Source organism: Erythrolamprus reginae, chromosome Z, assembly GCF_031021105.1.
Source record: "Erythrolamprus reginae isolate rEryReg1 chromosome Z, rEryReg1.hap1, whole genome shotgun sequence".
Taxonomy (NCBI): Eukaryota; Metazoa; Chordata; class Lepidosauria; order Squamata; family Dipsadidae; genus Erythrolamprus; species Erythrolamprus reginae.
Window position 1 is genome coordinate 102,243,324 of NC_091963.1, and position 24,223 is coordinate 102,267,546.

At 37.9% G+C, this 24,223-nt stretch overlaps 1 protein-coding gene across 2 annotated transcripts; it reads right to left on the minus strand.

Moving 5' to 3' along the window:
• Positions 1 to 561: 561 nt before the first annotated feature.
• Positions 562 to 22,286, minus strand: CNP (2',3'-cyclic nucleotide 3' phosphodiesterase). 2 transcript variants are annotated; one of them, XM_070727035.1, is made up of 4 exons: positions 22,174 to 22,286; positions 9,155 to 9,824; positions 5,434 to 5,576; positions 562 to 2,280 (listed from the first exon to the last, which is right to left on the minus strand). In XM_070727035.1, exons 1-4 carry the CDS (start codon positions 22,174 to 22,176, stop codon positions 1,828 to 1,830), a joined length of 1,269 nt encoding a protein of 422 aa, XP_070583136.1. In that variant the 5' UTR covers positions 22,177 to 22,286; the 3' UTR covers positions 562 to 1,827. The 2 variants fall into 2 exon arrangements, with proteins under 2 accessions (XP_070583136.1, XP_070583135.1); XM_070727034.1 differs by lacking the exon at positions 22,174 to 22,286 and adding an exon at positions 21,499 to 21,634 and having other exon boundaries at positions 1,731 to 2,280.
• Between the last annotated feature and the right edge of the window lie 1,937 nt (positions 22,287 to 24,223).

Sequence of the window (24,223 nt, forward strand, 5' to 3'; positions counted from 1 at the left end):
TAGAATATACCTCTTTGAACTTTGAATGATTTACTTTTATGTCTATATGCATTTTGATTGCACCATGAATATATTGTATTCAGAAAACAAAGCTGTATGTCAAAGCATTGAACACACCATCTATTATCTAAAATATTTGTTCATTGATAACATATTTTACTGCACTGTTTTCATAAAATTTGAAGCTCTGGTGGATTACTTATCCAATGCAATTAAAATCATAGATACATCCTTACTTTTGTCTCCCTCTATACCCAGATATTTTTCTCAGATACAATACTTTGGGCAACTCTCATAATTTAGTTCAATTGCAGCAAATTAAGATCCAGTCTATATAACTAATTTTGCTATTGGATAATGCACCAGTTCAAATATACTTGTTGAAAAAATCTGAAAGTGCAGGGGAGTCTTAGTCCCTGATTTTCATGGGCAATGGTTGAAATGTAATTTATTGGTATCTTAATTAGACAACATATAAAGATCTCTACTGAAAATCTAGTGCCTGTCGTGTAAAACAATACAATACAGGATGGACAACAAACTAAGAGACTGCAAGGCAGATTCCTATCCTCTAGTTTTACTTTCCTGTTAGTAGACACCCATGCTTCAGAACTAAGATGATAGATAAGAAAAATATGAAGGTCTGTACAAGGGAAACTGCTGAAGGGGCTGCAGGCAACAGTATTTAATGTGCCAGCTTTCAATGACCTGTAACCTATATGATAGCAATGTCACAAACTGGCACAAGACTAATACATTATGAAATCATGAGTTGCACATTAACAAGATCTTTTCATTAAAGTATAGCCCCTGTTAATGCTTGACTTATGTTTCAAAGAATCATAAAATTGCAAGGCAGGAGAGGCTTCACACTTCCCATTTAAAAAAAAACCTGGGAAAAGACAACTGACATTTGCTTAGGAAGACAAACTAGCAAGATCTTACTATGCTCAAACAAAACAGTGAGGCCTTATTCTCTATTTTAGAAGCGAATCCTTTGAATATTCAACTGCAAACCAGAAAGGTAACAATTACAGCAAGCTGATATTGATCACAGATGGCCACCCCTGATTCTGAATCTCAACTGAAAAGAGATTCCTTGAAGCCAGCTAGCTAGTCTGTGACTAACTTGGGAAGTGAAGTCTGAACATTTTAAGTCTTAATATTTTGCAATACCTTATTAAGTGAACTTTGTTATGGTGTTTTCAGACTACGGGCAGAGGTATAATTGATCCAAACTTTCTAAGTTTATCCCGAATTTGAATTCAAATGAAAAGATTATGTGAGGATACAAAAGGGGGTGTCATGCACTTTTAAATATTTCCCCACCCTTTGCTGAAAATAGAACTGTGCAATGTTCTATCTTTATGGTTACCTACAGTATTCTTTTTCTACTCTTGGAATTTTTATGTCAGGAATCATTGAGAAAAGGGGGTTCTACCTGCCCCTTATATTTCCCTCTGCTCTGGAATGGTACAATCAGCTTCCCTCTCCTGCTGTAACAGTAAGGGACTAGGTAGACACAGCACAGGAACAGACACAGCTCTGGCAAGCTTGTAAAGGCTATTTCTCTATATTAAGAAAAGGAAACCTCAAAAGGCTAGAATATATTCAGTTGTATTAATTTTAAAGGTATAAAAAGTGCTGTTTTCCTTTTGAGGAATCCAGGTCTCCAAAGGTCAAATATTCCTTTAAAAAGGACATCGCTAGAATTAAGAAATTGCTTTAGTTGTAGGATGCTATCATTTGTGTTGTGATGGGGAAGAGTTTATAAAAGGTTACACATTATATCATATGAAAACAAGGCTGCAGACACCACAAGAGCCCTTAGATTATGATACAGGAATTAAAGGGTGATCCCCTTTTGCTACCTCCTTGAGTTGGCACCAGTTTTCCCTTTCCATAGTAGCCACCAAAGATGGCTCTCACCTCAATCTTTTTTGAAAGCAAAAGCATCCACATTCCATTCCCAAAGGACAAAAGTTTTCCGCCACCAATCTCCCCAACCTCCTCGCCTTTGTTCCCCGCCTTTTCCAGTTTGGCAAATTCAAGGAGGTCAAGGCCAGTTTGGACAGCTTCTACCCCACTGGCACAACCCAGAGTGATGTGGGCTCGGCTGCCTTTCGTGAGACTGACTGCTGGCTGTAGCACATCCACATCTCCGGGCCATAGAAGCATTTGTTGCTCACTCATTTCCACGCGGGCACCAGCAGTTCTTGGGGTGATGAATAGAGCAGTTATGGTCAGGAAAAAAGATTTTCCATAAGAAGTCTTCACAATCTGCAAAACAAATTACTCCTCTTAAGACAGTGTATTCAACTCAGATTAACACCTTCAAATCAGAACTATCTCTCTGGATTCTCACCAGCCTAGCTAGGGCTGTAGTTTAAATGTCATTAATGTTCTATATTGGAAAGGGCTGGATTAGAGTGTAAGACTTGGGTGTTTTTTTAAAAATCCAATCTTGGTGGAACAACAGGACAAGAGATTTAATCTTCCCCGCTTTTGGACTTATGCATCCTCAAGGAATCCTCTATCAGAATGTATAGACACATTCATGCAGACATGAGACACATTCTGGTAGAGAGACGTTCTCTGAAGATGGACTCCAGCAAGAGTCCAAAAGCTCATAGGATTAAATTTCTGATGCCAGTGACAGACCTAGATTGGTTCCTGCAGTATTATCCTGCAACATACATATTTGCCTATGAATTATGATATTCAGAAACATTACCAGCCCCTCATGTTAACCTTATTTAAACATTTCATACTACAGTATTTATATCTAAATTGTCTTTAGATAGGGAAAGGGGCAGGAGCATAAAATGCATGAAGAAAATCCATTATTTGTACAATAAACCTAGCACATAAAAGATGAAGATTCCTCTCGCACATTTGTGCTACTTATTCCCAACTCTAAGGGAGGGTGTTCATCTCAGTTTCTAAGCCAAAGAACCAGCACTGTCCGAATATGTCTCAGTGGTTATGTGACCAGCATGAATAAAGGCCAAAGGCACATGGAACGCTGTTACCTTCCCACCAAGGTGGTCCCTGTTTTTCTACTTGCATTTTTACATGCTTTCAAAGTGCCAGGTTGGCAGAAGCTGGGGCAAGTAACAGGATCTCACACTGTTACGCGGTGCTAGGGATTTGAAATGCTGAATTGCAGACCTTTGGATCAACAAGCTCAATGTCTTAGCCCAGTGATGGCAATTTTTTTCCCCCTCAGATGCCGAAAGAGCGTGCCTGCAGGATATTGTGCATGCTTGAGTACCCACACCCATAATTCAGTGCCTGGAGAGGGCAAAAACAGCTTCCCCTGCTCCCTGGATGCCCTCTGGAGGTCAGAAACAGCCTGTTTCCCAACTTCTGGTGGGCCCAATACACTCGTGTTTTGCCATCCCCAGGCTCCAAGGCTTCCCTGGAGCCCTCCCCCATCCTTCTGGAGGCTCTCTGGAAGTAAAAAATGCCCTCCCAGAGCCTCTGTGCAAGCCAAAAATCAGCTGGCAGGCACACAAATGCACTTTGGAACTGAGCTATGGCAACAGCTCGTGTGCCAGCAGATATGGCTCCGCGTGCCACAGGTTTGCCATCACTGTCTTAGCCATTGAGCCACTGCATCCCCTAACCTAGCACATAGTCTACATCTAAAAGGATAATTTCAACAAAACAAGGCTACTGTGGTGTAGCAGTTAACACGCTGGACTCGGTGCAGGGAGACACAGCTGCATTCTTAAAGAAATTACGGAATTATTTTTGGTTAGTCACATTCCAACATATATCTCTCAGAATTATAGGGAGAAGGAAAAGCTACATGGGCTCTTTTGAGTTCCAGAGTGAAAAGAAGGTTATAAATTTAAAATAATTAGGCTGCAAATTAACCAGCAATTAACCAGCAGCCCAGGAACTGGTTTCATAGATTCCATGCACCGAGGTGAATGCTACCTTTCACGTTTGCAACCCATAAATATTTGTATGGGGCTTCTATCGCTTTTGAAGCCCCATTCCTGGCAGGTTGTAGCCCAGTGCCAGTCCATAGCTCAGGGATTGGGGAATCCTGGATTAAACAGTTCTTCTCTAAATATACAGTGAAACTGCAAAACAGTTTTCCTTTTCTGGACACCTTTATTTGAGTTCAGTCCTATGACCTCTAAAATACAAGAATCTAAACAGGGTTTCATAAAATTATTGCTTGGACATAATGCAACAATGATATAATGAAAATAAACATATTGTTATGGGAAATGACTTTTTCTGGAGCAACAAACAGGTAGGAAAATGTAGAACTTGGACCTTGCTCAGCTGCACCACCCAAACCCCAGATAATACTAAGCTTTTTAAGCATGTTGTGGCATAAGGATATGACCCAACTCCACCCAGGATTCCATCATTTCTGGGCAAAATAAGCCCAGGCATAAAGCAGAGCCTGAACTGGAAACTGCTTCCATAAAAACCTGCAGGAGCATTTTTTTTGACAATAGATTTAGTGAAATGTGGTATTTGCCGGTTTTCTGAACTCAAAATTTCCACTACTGGAGGCTCCAGAACCTGCTGAATCTCAACCCTGGATATGTGCGGTGAGAAAACGAGAGGAAGACATACTTTTTTAACAATCATTGAGCACGTACTAACTCAAAAAGTCTTTCAGATCTATTCATGCCTCAAGATAATATCACCCAAGGGAGTTGATCTACTTTTCACCTTATTCCCTTATTCCTCAGCTGTGATCCTTTCTAACTGAGAATAGATACCTGCCAAGTGATTCAGTTTGTATAGTCCAGACTGGGACAGAAATCCACATTGGAGAAGATTGTAGTTATGGCTGGGAATGGAGATTTTGCAGTATCTTTCTCCTGCCAAACCCACCAAGCCACGGGCACAAAACTGGTAGGGAAACATTTTGAACTTCATCCCTAGCACATACATATTGACACCCTGGCTAAATTTGCTCAAAGAAAAGTCACTTGTATACGTTTTATGTAAATATGTACAAGGAAGATTTCAATTAATAAAATTGAAATTAAAAACAAAAATATCTACCTAATAAAATTGAACTATTATTAAAATGAATGTTTCTATGATGAGTAAATACAGAAATTTTTAAAAGAGATATTCTATAATGCCATATATAATTGTTATTTCCTTCTGGCAATAATTTTTAGGACATAAACTACATTTTTTTAAAATTTATATCAAACATTATTTTTCAGAGAATATATCTTACCCAGTGCATGAAATGCTGACAAATTTGCATAGTGCCCAAATGCTGGCAATATTAATTTTAACTGGGAAGGGCATTCAGATTTCTTTGGAAATATGCTATTTCTCTCTTTTAAAATAGATCAGTGAGGAAATTGGACTTTTACCACCTAAAATGAGCTTGAAAAATTACATTGCTATCACATTTCCATCAATAAAAAGAAAAATTCTCACATCTTGCTGTGCATAATCATCTGCTCCTGGAGCCTTCCCAAAGTCAGTGAATTTGGTTGTGCAGTGCAAAACCCCTGGGGGCCTTTTCACAAAGTAGCTGGTCAGATCAATTTTCAGTTTGGGTTCTTCAGGGGGCTGCCCAACTGTAAAACAACAAAGAGAGCAAACCTCAGTGTTTCAGATTCATAGTTCGTTTTTTTAATGCACTTTTCACCTTACATTGTTTTTTGTGTTTTTGCAACATTAGTTTGGTAAGATAGATCGTGATACAAGCTAAGAAATATTTCCATTTGAGATGAGAAACCTTGCCAAAAAAGCCTATATAGAGTTTATATATAAACAACGTGTATAATTTCATTCAACCACTGCTGAAATTTTATTCGCCAAGTGGCATAACAATGTCTGCATTCTCCACTTTCTTGCTCCTGCCTCCCCATGTGCCATTCCCCACATTAGTGCTGGATTATAGGAATTGCAATCCAGCATATTTCAAGGCACCAGAGTGGGAATGACTCTTCTGGAAATGAAATAAAAACAATAAATATGATATGGCAAATTTACCCACCACTACTTGCCCTCCATTAATAAAAAAGGAACTGCTGTTTAAAGGATTCTCAGTTCCCATCTTTAGTGACACTCACTTTTCCCGGTTATTCCTGGGATTTCTCAGCATCTAATGTGTCATAATGCAGGCAAATTGATTTCTTTGCCTGCATTATTGGGGGGGGGGGGAGATGAACGGATCCCTTTAATCTTTAATAGTGGCCATTAAGCTTAGACCACTGTTAATCAAACTTGGCAACTTTAAGATATATGAATTACAACTCTCAGAATTCCCCAGCCAGCATTCTTTTGGGGGGGGGGGAGTTTGAAAAACATTAGAACCCAATTTGAATTTGATTTTCTTGCTGTCTCCCTAACACCTATGACCTTTTAAAGTAATATTGTAGAAATTGACACCATATAGAAGGAATTTCAAAATGACTTTTGTAATTACTTAACTAAGGATACAAACTTTTAAACTATAAGACATAGCCAAATTTGGCATAGGGATATGGTTATATATTTGGTTTAGATTACATTTAATATGTTTAGTTTCGTTAATTCAGAGGGAAAAAATAGGTGATAATATTTTCAAGTCAAATTCCAAGGATGAATAATGATGGGAAATGAGAGCCTTAGCATTGAATTATGTTATATCTTATGCAAAAACATTCATGGAAAAGGCAGGATTTAGCATCCATAAAGCTCAGCTTTCACAGGAACAAAAAAGTTTTAAAAGTATATCCAAATCAGCCTAATCCTCCAGAGTTTAAATGAATAAAATGAAGAGAAGAGTGACTTAGTAAGAGAGACTGCACACAGGTATGTATGTTAAATGGCACAAAGCTTCTGTGCAACAGGTCGGAAAATTAATCTCTCCTAATATTGGAAGTCTCTCTTAAATCTCTTTCAAAAATAAGGTGTTTTGCTTTTTTATTTTAACCAAACAACTGTGAAATACTGAAGAATGAATACCATATGCATAGTAAAGGTAATGACATTTAGTCAATTGTAGCCTTCTCTAACCTAGTGCTGTTTAAATATGCTGAAATAGTTTACTCTGATGGTTGGAAGAAATGATAGTGGTACCTTTTGCTTACTACTATTTGCTTACATTTATTATATATTAGATTTATATGCCACCTGTCTCCGACAGATTTATAATTTCACACAAAAGAAAGATAAGATATTTCAAGTTAGACTTCCCCAATTCAGCTGCTTCTAAATCTACTGTGCTAGTAGCTGGATACCTGTGCTTTGTTACAAAACTGAACTTCTTAGCATGTAGCAGACTATCTAAACTCCCAGTCCGCAGGCCAGATGAGTCAGGCACTGGCCTGTTCCCACTGGCAGTTGGAACAGAGTTTTTTTCAGGTGGGGATGGGGAGTAGAAAGTCTAACTCCTTAGCATCAGAGTATGTTAATATATAAGAAATAACTAATGATCTAATGGCGATTTCGAAAAATCCTTAGTGAGTACCTAGACGTCAAGAGGTACATATGTGCCAAGTTTCAAGTTTATGGGCTTTACAGTTCTGGAGATTTTGAGTGATATTTGTGGTATTTATACATATAGATATTAAAAGCAAACTCTGCTCCTCACAGATCAAGTTTGCCACCACTCTCCTGGCTTTCTATAAAGGTATGAAAATGTGGCTTTGAGATCTTGTCTGCACCAAGCAGAGAAGTACACATAGCCAAGGGTTTGGCTAGTGCCCTAAAAACCCTCCCCTATGCCGTTAAACTAACTTTTAACATCACTTGTCTATTTAAATTTTTATTTAAACAGTGGGTAGAGTGCAGTACTGCAGGCCACTAAAAAAGCTGATTGCTAGATCTGCAGGTTAGCGGTTCAAATCTCATCTCTGGCTCAAGATTGACTCAGCCTTCCATCCTTCCAAGGTGGGTAAAATGAGGAGCCAGATTGTGGGGGCAATATGCTGGCTCTGTTAAAAAGTGCTATTGCTAACATGTTGTAAGCCGCCCTGAGTCTAAGGAGAAGGGCGGCATTAAAAAATCTAATAAATAAATAAATACACTGTTTTAAAATATTAAGCAATATTTTGTTGTATACTGCTGAGTCTTTCTCTGAGACAGATGGACAATTTAAAAATGTGATTATTTGACATTAAGCCAGCACAGGTTGACAAAAATGGAACTCTAGTCCAAATCATCTAGAACAGGGGTTTCCAAGCTTGGCAACTTTAAGCCTGGCAGATTTCAACTCCCAGAATTCCCCAGCCAGCAAAGAATTCTGAGAGTTGAAGTCTGCCAGGCTTAACGTTGCCAAGCTTAGAGGCTCCTGATTTAGAAAGCAACAGGCTGAAGAAGTCTACAATTCCAGCACAATCTGGTCAGGAAAACTAATTAACTTTGAAGGCAAATCCTTAAAACAGGACTGGCATGGATGTTATTTAACAGATCTGCTATATCTACAGGTATATGAGGACCTAGCATCTACTATGTATAATGTGTTAGATCCAAGGCTGCAGGCAACAAGGACTATAACAAAGATTCCTGAAAGTGAAATGGACAAAGATGGTTGTCACGCTGATTTTATGGAGTTCAAAGAACTTGTGAACAACATCTGGAAGACAAAATTCTAGAGCTTCAGAACAGTTTGTATTTAGTAATTCTTAGGGACACTAGAATCAGCAGAAGTGTATGTAGAAATGGAAAAACATTATGAATATGAATCCAGAAATTAGGATAGGAATATGCAGAAACTCACAGTATTATTTGGTGCACCGTTGGAAAACACATAAAAATCAGTTATTTCAAAGCAAACAGAATGTTGGGAAGGTGTGTACTTGCCCTTTACCAAAATATTTTTCTAGGAATGGTCATTTTTAAAAATGTTTTATATGACAGACCTTGCTTTCTCCTAGGAGGTTCATTAATTGTCTAGTGACAATTTTGAGAAAGCAGTGTGGAATACAAAAGGAAATCAAAACAATATCCCTAGGTCTTCCAGATTCATCACACAAACTAAAAATTAGCATGGAATGATTTTTCTTTTTTGCTTCTAAGATGAGGTTTAAGGATGCTTCAGCAGATTATGCTAGAGAGAGAATATTAGCAAAGCCTAAAAAGCATTAAAAAGATTATACAGATCTGTTAGTAGACAGCCAATTTTCTATAAATAAAAAAGCGGGGGGGAGGGGGGGGGAGCACCCACAGTATTTATTTGACTCTTTTTTGAAGGCTTTAATATTAGCAAGCTCATCCAAAAATGCCTGCCCGGTCTTCCGCAAGCTCTCTGAGCTCCTTTTGCTTAAAAACCATCCATAATACAAGGGAAGGAAATCCTTTTCTAAACTAGGCTTCAATTTCTTTAGCTCCTCGGCTGAAAGTTTCCACTGATTCTTATCCTTCAGCTGCAAGCAATCCATTTTCCATGATGTTTTGGGCTCCACGATGATGACTTTGTAGCGGTATTTATCTGCCGTTTCAAAAAGCTGCTCTAGCCTCTCCCGTTCGTGGTGGGTGTCGTCTATCACCACCACGCTGATGTCACGCTTGCAATAGTCAGCTAGATCCTCATCGACCTTGCCGTAATCATCAGGAATGGCACTCCTGATGGCAGGCTGGATTTTGTAGTGGTCAACCGAAATGACTTTGCAAGCATCCTTATACTTCTCTTGGATGGCCTGCGCCAAGGTAGATTTTCCACTGCCTGGTAGGCCCCGGAGAACAAAAAAAGTTTTTGATTCCCGAATGGTGGTGATCGTTTCGTCATCATCCAGAAACGGGAACTGCAAACTCTCAGGGCGCTCTTTGGGCTGGGAGGACATTTTCTTAAAAATCTTTGGCAGGAACACGTGGCTCTTCCGGGCGAAGCCTTTGTTCTGAAATCGAAAAGAAGAGAGAGGGAGAGGGGAAAAGAAAGAAAGAATAATTGTGTGATTCTATTGGAACATTCCAGAGAGAGATACCATCATTTCTCCTTAATAATAGGCCACTGTTTTCAATCTCAACTGAAGGGGGGATTTTTTTGGGGGAAAAAAATTATCGCTCCTCCTGCTGCTGGTTATTCAGATGAGCACAAATGGCCTAGTGATGGCTTTAAATGGCACTATTATGTCAGAGAAGAGCTTGGTGCATTCCAAAAGTAGCAGCCCTTTCAGTCAGCTGTAGCAAAACTCCAGACCTACCTTTCCCAGTCTGATGCCCTTCAATTATGCTGGGCTACAGTTTTCGCTACCAATATAATTAACTGTTCACTGGCTAGTAGAAAGTTATAGGGTCTGTAGTTCAGTTTGTCTAGCCAACTTGGGCTGTGGTGCGCTGGGGAAAGTTGGTTGTCCTGTAGGGCTGGCCCAATCCTGTATATACTTCATATTAAGTACAGAGGGCCCTTGACTTGCAACAGTTCATTTAGTGACCGTTCAAAGTTACAACAGCACTGAAAAAAGCGACTTATGTCCATTTTTCATACTTACAACCATTGCAGCATCATGTGATTAAAATTCAGACACTTGGAAATTGACTCATATTTATGACAGTTGCAGTGTCCCAGGGTCAGGTGATCCCTTTTTGCAACATTCTGACAAACAAAGTCAGTCATAAGTTGAGGACTACCTATTCATTATTAATTTGCTACATTTGTTTTCTCCTAGTGAATTCCTTAGGCAAGACTTTTGTTGCTTATTGGAAAGGAAATGACTTAGCTATCACCTACAAAAGGATTAGGCCAACCTCTTGTACTGTATAGGTAATTCTTGACTTGCTCCAAATTTGCTAAGTAAGACATTTGTTAAGTGAGTTTTGCCCCATCTCACGACCTTCCTTGCCACAGTTGTTAAGTGAATCGCTTTAATAACACAGTTGTTAAGAGAATTTTGCTTTCTTATTGAGTTTGCTTGTCAGTGGATTGTAAAAGATTATAACATGATCCCAGGATACCACAACCATCATAAATATGAACCAGTTGTCTGGCATCCAAGACTGGGAAAAATAAATTACAATAAAATCTATGTTGCCGTCTACTCTGTGTTCCAAACCATAGTGAAGATCCAGGTGGTTTAACCAAAACTATGCTGTTTTGAAGTAGCATTTGAAATACCACTGCAATATTATTTAAAAAGCCAACTGTCTAGGAAACGCAATTACGATAGGTTTTTTTTTTAAAGAAAAAACAAAGTAACACTAATGGAAAGGGGAGGAGAAACCATTGTAAGTACAAATTGTTTTGCAATGGGAACTGAAATAATACAAGCTTGTGTAAAAACAGGTGGGAGGAGAGACACACAATGGTACCACACAAGCCTGTGTTAAGAGGAGAACTTGGATTCATTTCCAGGGGAACAATTTGTTCCATTCTGTGCCACACAAGAACACACACACACACCACCCCTACCCTGCCTATTCCACATATAGACAATCATGGACAGACTGATAGCCAGCACCCAGCAGCTTAGTTCCACTCCGCCTCTTACAAAATTAACACATTACAGTATATATAATTATATATGTCATCATTTACTCTGCTCCTCCCCACAAAGACCCATTTCATCATAATGAGCTTAATTTTCTCATTTGAAAGCTGATTTTATAGCTCTTGCCTGAAAAATCTGAGCTCAATTTATGGGAGATAATATTTCCCTTCAGATCAAAATTCTTATCTTTTGTCGCATTCAAATTCAATAAACTCTGTTTTAGTGATAGTGCTGCTCATTTTTCCTCACCAGATTTGTAGATATCAACGCACAAAGTCTCAATCATAGCCAAGCTGCCTGAGAAATTATTTCCATAAGAGTATTCTCAAGGCTGCAGTTCAGTTAGGCTGCATTTGTTTGTAATATTTGGCAAATTGAAAAATCATCTTGCAAGAGGAGGATGACATAGTCAAGGCAAAACAAGGAAATAATTGTGGACACCAGCTGATTTAATGAGAGAAGTAGCATTTAGAAGGGGAATAATATATGGCTTCACATATGCAAAAAACAAGTGTTTCTTTTCATTGAAAAGTTATTGTTAATGACTTCTTGTAAGTTTTTACAAAATTGCTTTTGTTAATATTTTGACATTCATTCTAGAGGTTCCTGGTTTTTTAAAAAATGAATTTGTATCTCCATGGAGGGAGGTAAGCAGTGGGGTACCCCAAAGCTCCGTTATAGGTCCAGTACATCCAATATTTTCTTAAATGATTTAGATGAGGGAATAGAAGGGGAATTCATCAAATTTACAGACAACACTAAACTGGTAGGAATAGCCAATACCCCGGAAAATAGAGTCAAGATCCAAATGGATTGCTACAGACTTGAAAATGAAATTCAATATAGAGAAAAAGTTTTACACCAAATATGCAGGTACAAATTAGATGAAACCCGGCTGAACAGCAATAAGTGAGAGTGTGTTCTTGGAGTCCTAGTTGACAATCACTTAAATATGAGCCAGTAATGTGCAGCAGCAGCCAAAAAAGCCAATGCAATCCTAAACTGCATTAACAGAGGAATGGAATCAAAATCATGTGAAGTGCTAGTACTGCTTTATAAAGGCTTAGTAAGACCACATCTTGAATACTGCATCCAGTTTTGGTCATCATATTATTAAAAAGATGTTGAGACTGGAAAGAATGCAGAACACAGCAACAAAATATGATTAGAGGGTGGAAGCCAAAACATGAAGAATGGTTGCAGGAATTTTGGTATGTATAGTCTAGTGGGAAAAAAGGATAAGGGGTGACTTGATAGCAGTGTTCTAATATCTGAGGGACTCCCAGTTAGAAGAGAGAATCAAACTATTTTTCAAACGTCATAAGGCAAGACAAGAAACAATAGATGGAAACTAATCAAGGAGAGAAGCAACCTTCTCTCGAGTCTTCAGAGAGGGGCGGCATACAAATCTAATGAATTATTATTATTATTATTATTATTATTATTATTATTATTATTAACCTGGAATTAAAGAGAAACTTCCTAGCAGTGAGAACAATTAACCAGTGGAACAGCTGGTCTTCAAAGGTTTGGGTGCTCCAATACTGGAGGCTCTTAAGAAGAGATTGGAGAGCCAGTTGCCTAAAATAATATGGGGTCTCCTGCTTAAACAGGAGGTTGGATTAGAAAATCTCCACAGTACCTTCAGCTCTGTTATTCTGTTATTCAATATATATCCAATTTTTAACAAAATAAAATTTATTTAGACACTACATAGTTTTCAATGTGATTGTTTCTAATTTTTATTTCAGCTTTATAAATAAGTCCACAACATTTTTATTACCTATATTTTGTTAGTCACTGTGATGTAAAAAATAAATATCTTACCAGCTGGTAAAATTCCTCCACTGAATGAATTAAAAATCATTAAAAAATCAAAATAAAATTTTACTAGCAGAGTTTACTTCTCAGAAGTCAACGCAACTTGTAACACAAAGAAACTATAAATTCATATCTTTGAGTAACTCTCTTGATGTTCAAATCAATTACAATTACAGTATCCATAAATAATTACAGAAACAAATAGTTTGCCCATCCCTATTTTGTTCCCCCAAATATGTGGGACTTCAAATCCACAATCCTCACAAGCAGAGATCACTTTACCAAAGGAATAGAAGACATATCTGGAGAAAATTGTTACAGGTGGTAACATTATTAATTGCGGTACTGTAGAGAAATACTGAAGCTTAACTCATCTGATATTGTGAACTATTTGTATTTTACCCATTCACACTTTTCATTTATTAAGGACATGGATGAGAATCGGCTTTTTAAATTTTCAATAAATTAATAGATAAATATTTTAAGATATGATCTAATCCTAAAATGTCTTGTGTAATCTGTTCACCATGGTATTAAAGTCTGGTATTCTAATTGAAACAACTTCATAAACCATATTGTGTATGTCAATTTCCTATCGCCTTCCTTCCCCAATCATAACAAGAAGAATGCAGCTAGTGGAATATATTACAAATTTAGTTCCTTTTCTTATCTCTATACTGGAGAAGACTATTCATGCTTTAATTCCATAAAAATAAACAGTATACTAATGATCAATTCAAATATCATTCATTTTAAGATAAATTATTAACTGAAATAAAATATTTCTATATTTTGATGTTATTTCTTCAAAATATACTGTGATTTAACTGCATTTGCTTAGTACTATATAGAAACAGTTTAAGTTACCACAGTTACATATATTTTGTGCTTCCTTGTACATTACTGCCTGCGTTATCAATTCTCCCTCAGTATTTTTTCCCCACAAAGTATAAAGGCAGAGAGAGATGTCATATGCTCAAAAAATTAGCAGGGTGTCAGATAGAATTTAAAATATGGTTTTAATATCATTGTTTATTAATTTGTTTACAAAACTCTATATTTTACATGGGACTGATAACAGCATTTGTGGTTGGAGTGTGAATGAATACCATACAATTGGATGTAAAGTTTGTTATCTTAGAGGAGAACCTAAGATTAATCGTTCTCAATGGCCAAGGATCTGGATTCCCGCTCATCCATAAACAGGGATTGTAGCCCCAGGCAAATATTCCAAACTTTGCAAATAAGTTTCCGCACAAAATTCAAGCTTTTATGTAGTAGTTTGAAATTATATTTATTTACAATCAATGACCCTCAAAAAGGTTATAACATCAAAAAAAACCACAGTGCATAAAAACAAACTTGAATACAATAAAATCATATAGGTCAGTGATGGCGAACCTATGGCGTGGGTGCTAAAGGTGGCATGCGGAGCCATATCTGCTGGCACCCAAGCTGTTGCCCTAGCTCAGCTCCAACATGCCTGTGCGCATGCTGACCAGCTGATTTTTTGCTTGTGAGGAGGCTCTGCAGGGATATTTCTGGCATCCAGGGAGCCTGAGGAGGGCAAAAAACAGGCCTGTCTGGCCCACCAGAAGCACGGGGGGGCAGGGAAGAAGGGGGAGTGTCACTTGCACTTGTGCAGGTGGCAGAGGGCATTGAATTATGGGTGCGTGCACTTGTGTGTACACGATAGTGCACCCATGCAGGCTTTTGGCGCCCAAGGGAAAAATGGTTCGCCATCACTGATACAGATCTATCGCTTAAACTTTTACTCTCACAAGAAAAAATATACAGAAAAGGAGTACACAAAACAAGGCAAGGCAATACAAAATAAATAAAAATAAAATTGTTCAAAGTATTTTCTAGTGATATCATTCCAAGATTAGGGTGCTTTAAATCTTTTAAAAACAACAGCTAAAATTAATATTTCCAACTGATCATAACAATAGGGTACCAGTCTAAGAATATAAAATAAACCATCTCTCCTTCATTGAAAACGTGATCTCTACTAGGGATTGGTACAGTATTACAACATTTGGGACATAAAACATGTACTTGCCAAAATATGATTGAACAGCATGCAGGGGTTTTAAATCATTGTAGATACCTATCTTTAGACCATCTGAAATTTGCCTAGCAGATCATTCGATCTTGCTTTAAAAAGTTTAACGGTAGCCGGTATGCATCTATCAGCTTTAGAGTTAAAGAAGTTCAGGATTGAAGAGCCCTGGTGGTTCTGTAAAGCACTACACGGCAGTATATAACACTAAGTGCTGTTGTTATTGCCTTGGCACTATTATATACAGTGTTCCCTCGATTTTCGCGGGGGTTACGTTCCAAGAACTCCCGCGAAAGTCGATTTTCCGCGAAGTAGCGGTGCGGAAGTAAAAACACAATTTTTAGCTATGGACAGCGAAAAACTACCCCCACGCACCCTTTTTCAAGGCAGCGCAAGGAGCCGGGCTTGAAATTAGGGCAGGGAGCGACGAAAGTGCGGAGGCCGGCAAAGATTGCTTTGAATGTCGGCTGCCCCTGCCCCCCCAGCACCTCTGGCCCCCTCGCCGCTACCGCCCGCCCGATCCACCCCTCTCACCGGCTTTCTTCGGACACGAGTCCTCCTGCAGCAGCGCTGGCGGCTACAGCTTCTCATCCTCCTCATTCGGCCGGTAGCCGCTCTGAGCGCTTTGAGAATGCCTGCCTCGCCCTTCTCACAGTCCCTTAGCTGAGAGCGCTTTCGTCCCAGCTATCAGTGAGGGGACTGCAGGAGAGGTGGGGCAGGCATTCTCACAGAGAGGGAGAGGGAGAGGGAGAAAGAGAGAGAGAGCAAGAGGGGGAGAGTGGAAGGTAGAGAGAGAGAAAAAATGATAGAAAAAGGGAGAAAAAAGAGAAATGAGAAAATGATTGAAGCAGAGAACGACAGGAAAGAAAGACAGAGAGAGAGAGAAGTGACTCTTGGTGATGACGTATGACGTCATCGGGTGGGAAAAACCGTGGTATAGGAAAAAAACTGCGGAGTATTTTTTAATTAATATTTTTTGAAAAACCATGGTATAGCCGTTTCGCGAAGTTTGAACCCGCGAAAATCGAGGGATCACTGTATAGGTATTTTGGTAGAAATGTTGTTGCTGCCAACTTCCAGTGGTTTGAAAAATTAGTCCAAAATATTTGAAAGGTAGAACTTCTATTTTGTTAATTCCTATTGCCATGTTTCTTGCAACTAGATCTTCCAGAGGAAAATCATAATTTTAGTCTTGGAGCAATTAATTTTAAGAATCCTTCCTGAAGAATTCTGCTAAGGCCTGCAAACTTTTCACAAGGATTACCTATGTAAGAGAATTGTTGCATTTTTGGCAGAAAGCAGCATTATCAAATGTATCAGTCTCTAAACTTAAGGGGGTAAAATTATTTTAGGGTAAAAGCAGAAACTGCCGAATTTACATAAATGTTAAACAATAGGGGAACTAAAATGCATCTTGGTTTCATTTCTCAGCAGACTGAAATATGGGCATAAGGCAGCCAACTTTATTGTCCCTCGCCTGGCTGACTGTGTTTTCAGGCAGCATCCTGATTAATGAGCATAGCTGTGATCAACAGATGTAAGGGGGAACTTCCATCAAGTTTATTTCTTGGAATAGAATTGGAGGCAAATTTTAATTTGAAAACAGTGATATATAAAAAGTTTTGCCGTTCACACATATATTTTTCTATTAAATGTTACAAAAAAAGCAATTAATTTTATTAAAATTAAATTTTTGGCTCATTCTAGATCTGCTGTTGTGTAGTAGCAGACATTAACAACACTTAACAAACACCTAATATTACCCAGTCAAAACAGAGAGTTGAATCTAACCAGAAGCAAATGTTTATTGTTACCTAATAAACTGAAAATCTATTATTATTTATCCTGCTTAATATTACAATCCCCATGGGTTAATTTCACACGTTCTTAGGAAAACTGCTCAACAATAGCAGATAACACGTGATTCCTAAACAACCAAGAAGCAAAAATGTTGTTTGAAATGTTTTTAAAGATGTATTTAGTACGGTATTTAGTTTCTTCCACAACTTTAAGCTAGACATGGAAAGTCTGAAAGATAATCTCATGGCCTAAATTTAATTATCTGCTTAATTCTTACATCTAATTAAATTACAAAAAAGAAGTCCAGTTGCCATGACTTATCTTCCAGGTGTCACCTGCAATTCTGAACAGTTTTCTTATTATATCATGTATTAATATACACCATCATATTTAACTCCTAATTAAAAAAAACATGTTGCATAGACTGTCTATCCAATTAAAGGTTGCCTGGTATGTGTTTAAAGGAATCTTCTTTCTCTGGATTTTCTTTCAACCACTCAGGTTGCATAAGGACCAGATGCAATTGAAACATTTGATGTATTAAGATTACCCAATCTACAAAATAATTTGAGTATAACATAACTCTGTGCTTAAAGCTTACATTTAGTGTCTTGGGTAACATGAATGAAAATGAAAAGGTACCATGAATTGTTTAGGGAACTACCTGTTTCCCCCAAAATGAGATATCTTTTGATAATAAGCCCAATCGGGCTTTAAGTGCATGGCAATAAGATCAAGCACTTATTTTAGGGTTCAAAAAATATAAGACAGGGTCTTATTTTCAGGTAGGTATGTCTAGACTAGAGGTAGGCAAAGTTGGCTCTTCTATGACTTGTGGACTTCAACTCCCAGAATTCTTGAGCCAATCATGCTATCTCAGGAATTCTGGGAGTTGAAGTCCACATGTCATAGAAGAGCCAACTTCACCTATCCCTGGTCTAGACCAACAAAAAAGAGGACTTGAAAGACTCTCAGAGAAGAAAACTAACTCTCCAAGACACCTCAGGGTATCCAGATATTGTGGATGCACTCTCTCTAGAAGTTTTCAAAAAGAGATTGAAGAACCATTTGTCTAGAACTGTATAGGCCTCTTGCTTGAGTTGAAGGGTGGACTCAAAGACTTCCAAAGTTTCTTCCAACTCTGTTATTCCAAGTTACTTTATCCTATGTTACTCTAAAAGTAATATCATCCTGGACTAAATGTGTATTTTAAGACAGATTCCAACGTTACTCCCTATAACTGTAAACAGGAATTCCCAACCCTCAGATTAGATTAGATTAGATTTATTGGATTTATATGCCGCCCCTCTCCGCAAACTCGGGGCGGCTCACAACAGAGTCCATGGATTGGTACCGGTCCTCAGTATGCCAGAAACTGGGCCACACAAATAAGCAAAGCCCTTTCTGCAGGATAGAGGCAGCCCATGAAGCCACATCCTCTCTGGTCCAAGGCAAAACTTCACTCCCTGGAACTGGTCCCCGGTGCCCTAAGGGATCATTGCTTTACAAATAAAAATTACAGGTAGTCATTGACTTATGACAATTGGGCTCAAAATTTATGTTGCTAAGCAAGACAGTTGTTTGGCCCCATTTTATGACCTTTCTTGTCAGTTGTTAAGTGAATCATTGCAATTGTTAAGTTAGTAACACAATTGTTAAGTAAATCCCCATTGATTTTGCTTGCCAGGTCACTAAAAGTGATCTCATGATCTCTGGGACATTACAACTCTTATAAATACATACCAGTTGCCAACTGGCAGATTTTAAGGTACAAGTATATTAAATAGGGGAAGTTTTGTGATGGTTTTTGACATATTTGTTCTTACCAGATAAGTGGTTATGTTTGGATACAGAATCAGAGAAGAAAATGACACTGAAATAATCCCAATTTTAAGATTATGGGAATATATTTTATTAGAGGTCTTGAGCTAACAATAAATAAATCCATTAATCATATTATTATACAAATGTTAAAAGACTTTTAGAAATTATGTTCCAAATATGATTTACCTATAAACATCTCATGGCAAAATAAACAATTAAATATATTGTCAAAACAGAATGTTCAGATTCTTTAGCAGCTTCAGAATATTAGATTCTTAAAAGATGGATTGCACTAGGAACTTAAATGTAAATTTTAAAACGGAATGATTAGGATCATTCTATATCTGAAATATGAAGGCAATATTAAAATTTCCAGTCTTGGAAGTTCCGCAAGTTCAGTTATTATAACATATAAAATCTACTTCTTTTGATTTAAGAATGAAACAAATTCCAACAGAAAAATAATTTGTGTTTATTGGACCTCTCTAAAGGTTAAGCACTTAAAAAGATAGCTATTAGATTTTTGTGCCAAATTTGTATGAAACTAGTTTTATTTTGATTTTAAATAATAATATATATATATATGTTGTTAAATTACATTCCCAAACCATGGAATTTTGTTTTTTATTAAATTCTGTTAAGTCTTGGGCTTGGCAAAACAGACAATCTTGCATAAATGTAAAGAAACTGGTATTAAGGATCGCTTCAGAATATCAATCTGTTAGTTGTTGTTGAAAACTTTTAATGTTCTAAAACTAAGAAGCTGAAGAAATATATTTATTTATTGGTCACATTTAATAATAAATTTAAGAACAGAAATAATCGTACTAAATGGTTATTACGTAGATTTTATTATTTTCCTCTTTTATATTTATATTTTATTGTTATATGTTAATCACTATAATAGTGTAGGCATTTTTAAAATATGCAACTTTTTTGGGAATTTTATAAATAAAAAATTAAAAGAATTATCTACCTTAAAATGGCTAATAATCTCTTTAAATGTTCTTTGCAATTATAAAAACAAAATAAATTGACTCTCCTGAAGACTGGCAATTTTAAACCACTGTGCTGAGTCCATTTATTGGAGTGTTCATTGTATGTGACCAAAATAGCCCTGTATTTTAACTGCAAAACAAAATCAGAGTCTGCCATGGGTTCATGCTGATTTTCCAAAAAAAAGAGAAAGGAATTAGAGATGGGGTTTCACGTTACATTAATGGAATTCCCCTAAAAAGCCTCCTGACATCTGACACCAAGACACTTGCCAAGTTTTTCTTCTATTTGCCGGAAGTATGATAAGGCCAATTAATGTTTTACAAATATAAAATGAAGGATTAACATATACTGTATAGGTTGGTCTTTAAAAAAAGATGAAAGTTTTGAAAGCAAGCATTTTCCTTGCCACCTTTTGAAACCCTATAGAATCTTAAAAGCTTGAGAAAAACCCTTTTTATATCCTGTCTACACAGCTGGTTAACTGTTTATGCGAAACAGGAAATCAAGATTGTTCAAAATACACAGCAGCTGTGCCAGTTACCAATAAAGAAGAAGAAAACTTCCATATAAGCAAATTCAACCAAAGTGTGCATTATCTGTGCAGCAATAAGCCCTGAGTGGAGAGAGAGAGAAAGTGTGCACAAAGTAGTATTCTTCTGCACACCACGTACTCCAGAAAATGCATAGACTTGAAAATGCATAGTATTCTTCTGCACACCACAAGTACAGAAAATGCATAGACTTAAGATATTAATAATCTATTTTGAATTCCACTGAGGCATGCATACCAGATCAGGAAATTACAGACTGGCTGATAATAAATATGTCCTCTATTTAGTGTGTTGTGTCAATTACTTTGTATTTACAAATACTGTATACAAATTTTACTAGGGAATGGTTCTAGTAAAAATGGTGTATAAGCTCTACACAATTCATGTCAGTACAAAAGCCAGCTGAATTAATTTTTACCAAAATTCCACACAAAGACACAGACACATTCGGTGTAAATTAGTTCTTAAAACAATATTTTTTTCCTATTTTTTTTTTCTGATTAATGTAAAACGGCTTGAATATTTTTCAGAATGCGGGTAGTGCCAGTTTTGAGAATTTGGGGAATTGAAGTTCACTCACCTGGACACAGATTGGAGTATAGTTTTGTGGAGTACATTAACTCCAGATTTTGTAGCACTCCTGGTATATAAATCAACTGAATGATGAAGTCCATCAATCACCAATCCAACATTAGCTGTTTGAAGCAAATTTATTTACCACCCCCTCCCTGGGCAAATTAAGGCTATATTTTTGTAATGTTCAAACACTACAAAAGTTCCATCCTGGATTTAAAAAAAATATATTCTCTTGCAAACAGACAAATCACCATAAAGCCCGGCAACCAGAATATAGAGTAAAGTAAGGTGTTGATCATGGAACTCTCAATATGGGATTTGGACTTCTTCTTAGATATACAGTATACTTGTTCTCAAGTTACCTCTCTTTATGGTTCCTCCCCTTTAAATTCAAATCGAGTTATGTTTCTATTTTCTATCTACTCCAAGCAGGGAACTGATAAACAGTTACCTTTGATTGTGTGCAACCAAGATATATATTGCATGTGAAGAATGGATTATTCCATTTCTCGTTGAGAGGAAGAACCATCCAAATCCAGAGAGTTTCAAAGGGCGGAATAGAACTGGGCACAACACCGGAGCGGACCTCAAACTTATCGTTGCCCTTCCAGTTTACAACGTTTCACAGCTTGCCTTGTATTATCTCGCACAAATTGCACCAAGGAGAGGGAAGGACTGTTTCCTATCTATACTCACTGAATCTCGAGTTTCCTACACTCTCCATAGCCAAGATTCTACAGATAAAATGTTTTAATCACTCTAAACAGCAATCTATCCAGCAATTCATCCCTTAAACCAGTGTTTCCCAACCTTGGCAACTTGAAGTTATCTGGACTTCAACTCCCATAATTCCCCAGCCAGCATTCGCTGGCTGGGGAATTCTGGGAGTTGAAGTCCAAATATCTTCAATTTGCCATGGTTGGGAAATACTGTACTGCCTTAAAGAAATGTCTGTGGAGGTGGCGTCTTTCAGTGCAGTGTTTCTCAAGCTTAACAATTTTAACACATATGGACTTCAGCTCTAATTACCCCGCCCAACAATGTACAAAAGTCCACACATTTTAAAGCTGCCAAGGTTGAGAAACACTGCCCCGGGAGTAGCGGAATCCATACCACCCAAACTCACCATGGCAACGCCACCGAGCGGATGGGGCGAGGTACCGGAATCAGGATATTCGGCAGCTGCAAGACCGCCGGCAGGCTTCTTTGCATTCAGGCGGAGGGAGCGCGCTCGAAGCGGTTTTTATAAGCCCAAATGGGAACGGAAGCGGGGAGGCCACTCCCCCCCATCCCTGCCTGGTACAACAGAGACGGGAAGGCGAAGCTCTGGGCCTGTTCATCTGCTAACCGCCCCCCCCTCCCTACCCCGCCCCGGGCAGCAAGGGGTGATAGCGCGGTTGCGCCCTGCCCAGCTCCGCGTTTTGTTTATTCTATTGCATTTTTTGAGAGGAATAAAAAAAAATTAGCTGAAGAAGAATGCAAAAGGGGGGGGGGGATAAGCCCTACTCCCTAAGAGCAAAGTCTGCTGAGGAAAGCTTCCAGATACTGTAGTTTGTGGCGGGGGTGGGAGAGGTCTAGGTCACCAAAGAACAAGGAAGCAAAATCTGGCGAATTCCCGAAACTTGCCAAACGAAGTGAAACAGAAAATGTAAGAATACACGTCCACCTGAGTATAAACACAAAGCAACCCAACATAAAATAAACAGGATCATTGCCAGGAAAAACGATGAAATTGGAGATGAAGAAATACTTAGAAGCAAAATACAGTACCACGATTTTTTTTTTAGACTACCCAACAAAATTTCGTTCAGAGGTTTGGGATTATATTGGTCATAATCGTTGGTCACGGGGTTCTATCACCATTTTAAGAAAACTCATTTCTTTGCTGGGGCTTTTCCTTCATCAAGATAACAATGTTGCGTTATTTGATTTGCAAGAATGGAAAACATATTTGATTACATAATATAATTGTCTAATGACTAAACAGTCTTGCATCCTCTCCAAATTCTACATATTCCACATGTGGAACCTGTGGTTTTAGAGTTTCCTGAAAGACTAAAAATTTCAGCCAACAGATGAAACCCCAACTGTTGAATATTATGGTTTTGCTTTTCTAAACCTGAAGCTGCCTACCTTCTTTACGTGGAAATCCCTTTAACTTCAATTAGGGGGTTTTCAGAATGTTGGACTGCTCCTGTAACAATCAAATGGAATGCCTATTTTCAGTGAAGGGCTACTAAAATGTTTACTACCACACTGTGAGCGTGGCTTATGCAGGACGCCCTGCATTTTCTTTCAACGTCTTTCAGTGCAAATTGGGTGCTCTGGGGTGGCTCTATTTTCGCTACCCCACTGCATCCCCTCCCCAGTCTGGGCAGTAGCCCACCCGTGCCTATTTTCTATATAGACCAACTTCCTGGGTTTGAGTGCTCTGCTATGTTTGACTTGCAGCTCTCAGAACTGGCTACCCAGCATGGCTGTTGCTGAAATGTCAACAGGGTGCTTTTTCACTTCTTACCTAAGGAGCTTCTTCAATTTCTGACCAAATGGTGAAGAATGGAATCATTTATATCCCTCACAGTCATCTGGACTTCAGTGCTATTGACTAGGTAACTGTGAGAAATATAAATCCTTCCATTTGCTACCATTCAGTCAGAACTTAAGAAACTTCTTGGGTGAGAAGCAAAACATCTTCAAGAAAGAAAAAAAAACTCGTTACGTTTTGAAAAAAAACATATTTGAGACAATCATGACTTGGGCAATTGAGGATCTCCATAGACATGTTACTGAAATACTGAAAATTAAAATCAATGCACATCTGAAGAGCATTCAAGGAAGGGATACTAGCATTCAGAGCAAACCTGCACGATTTATAAAAGGAAAAGGGCCATACTGATTAAAAAATAATAATAATTGCAGGCTACAAAGAAAGTAGTTAATGTGATAACTACTGAGGTGTTTAACAGAATGTTTTTCAGGGTAGTGATATTAACTTTTATTGACATTTTAAAAATATGCCCATGGATTACATAAGCCGCTTGGTAGGTCAATGTAGCCTGATTAGCCTATGTTACATAAGCCTAATATAGGCAATGGCAGAGTCTGGAACTTATCTCTCCAGTCAACTTATTTAAAATTCAAAGCCATTACACTAAATCATTATGCTTAGGGAAATT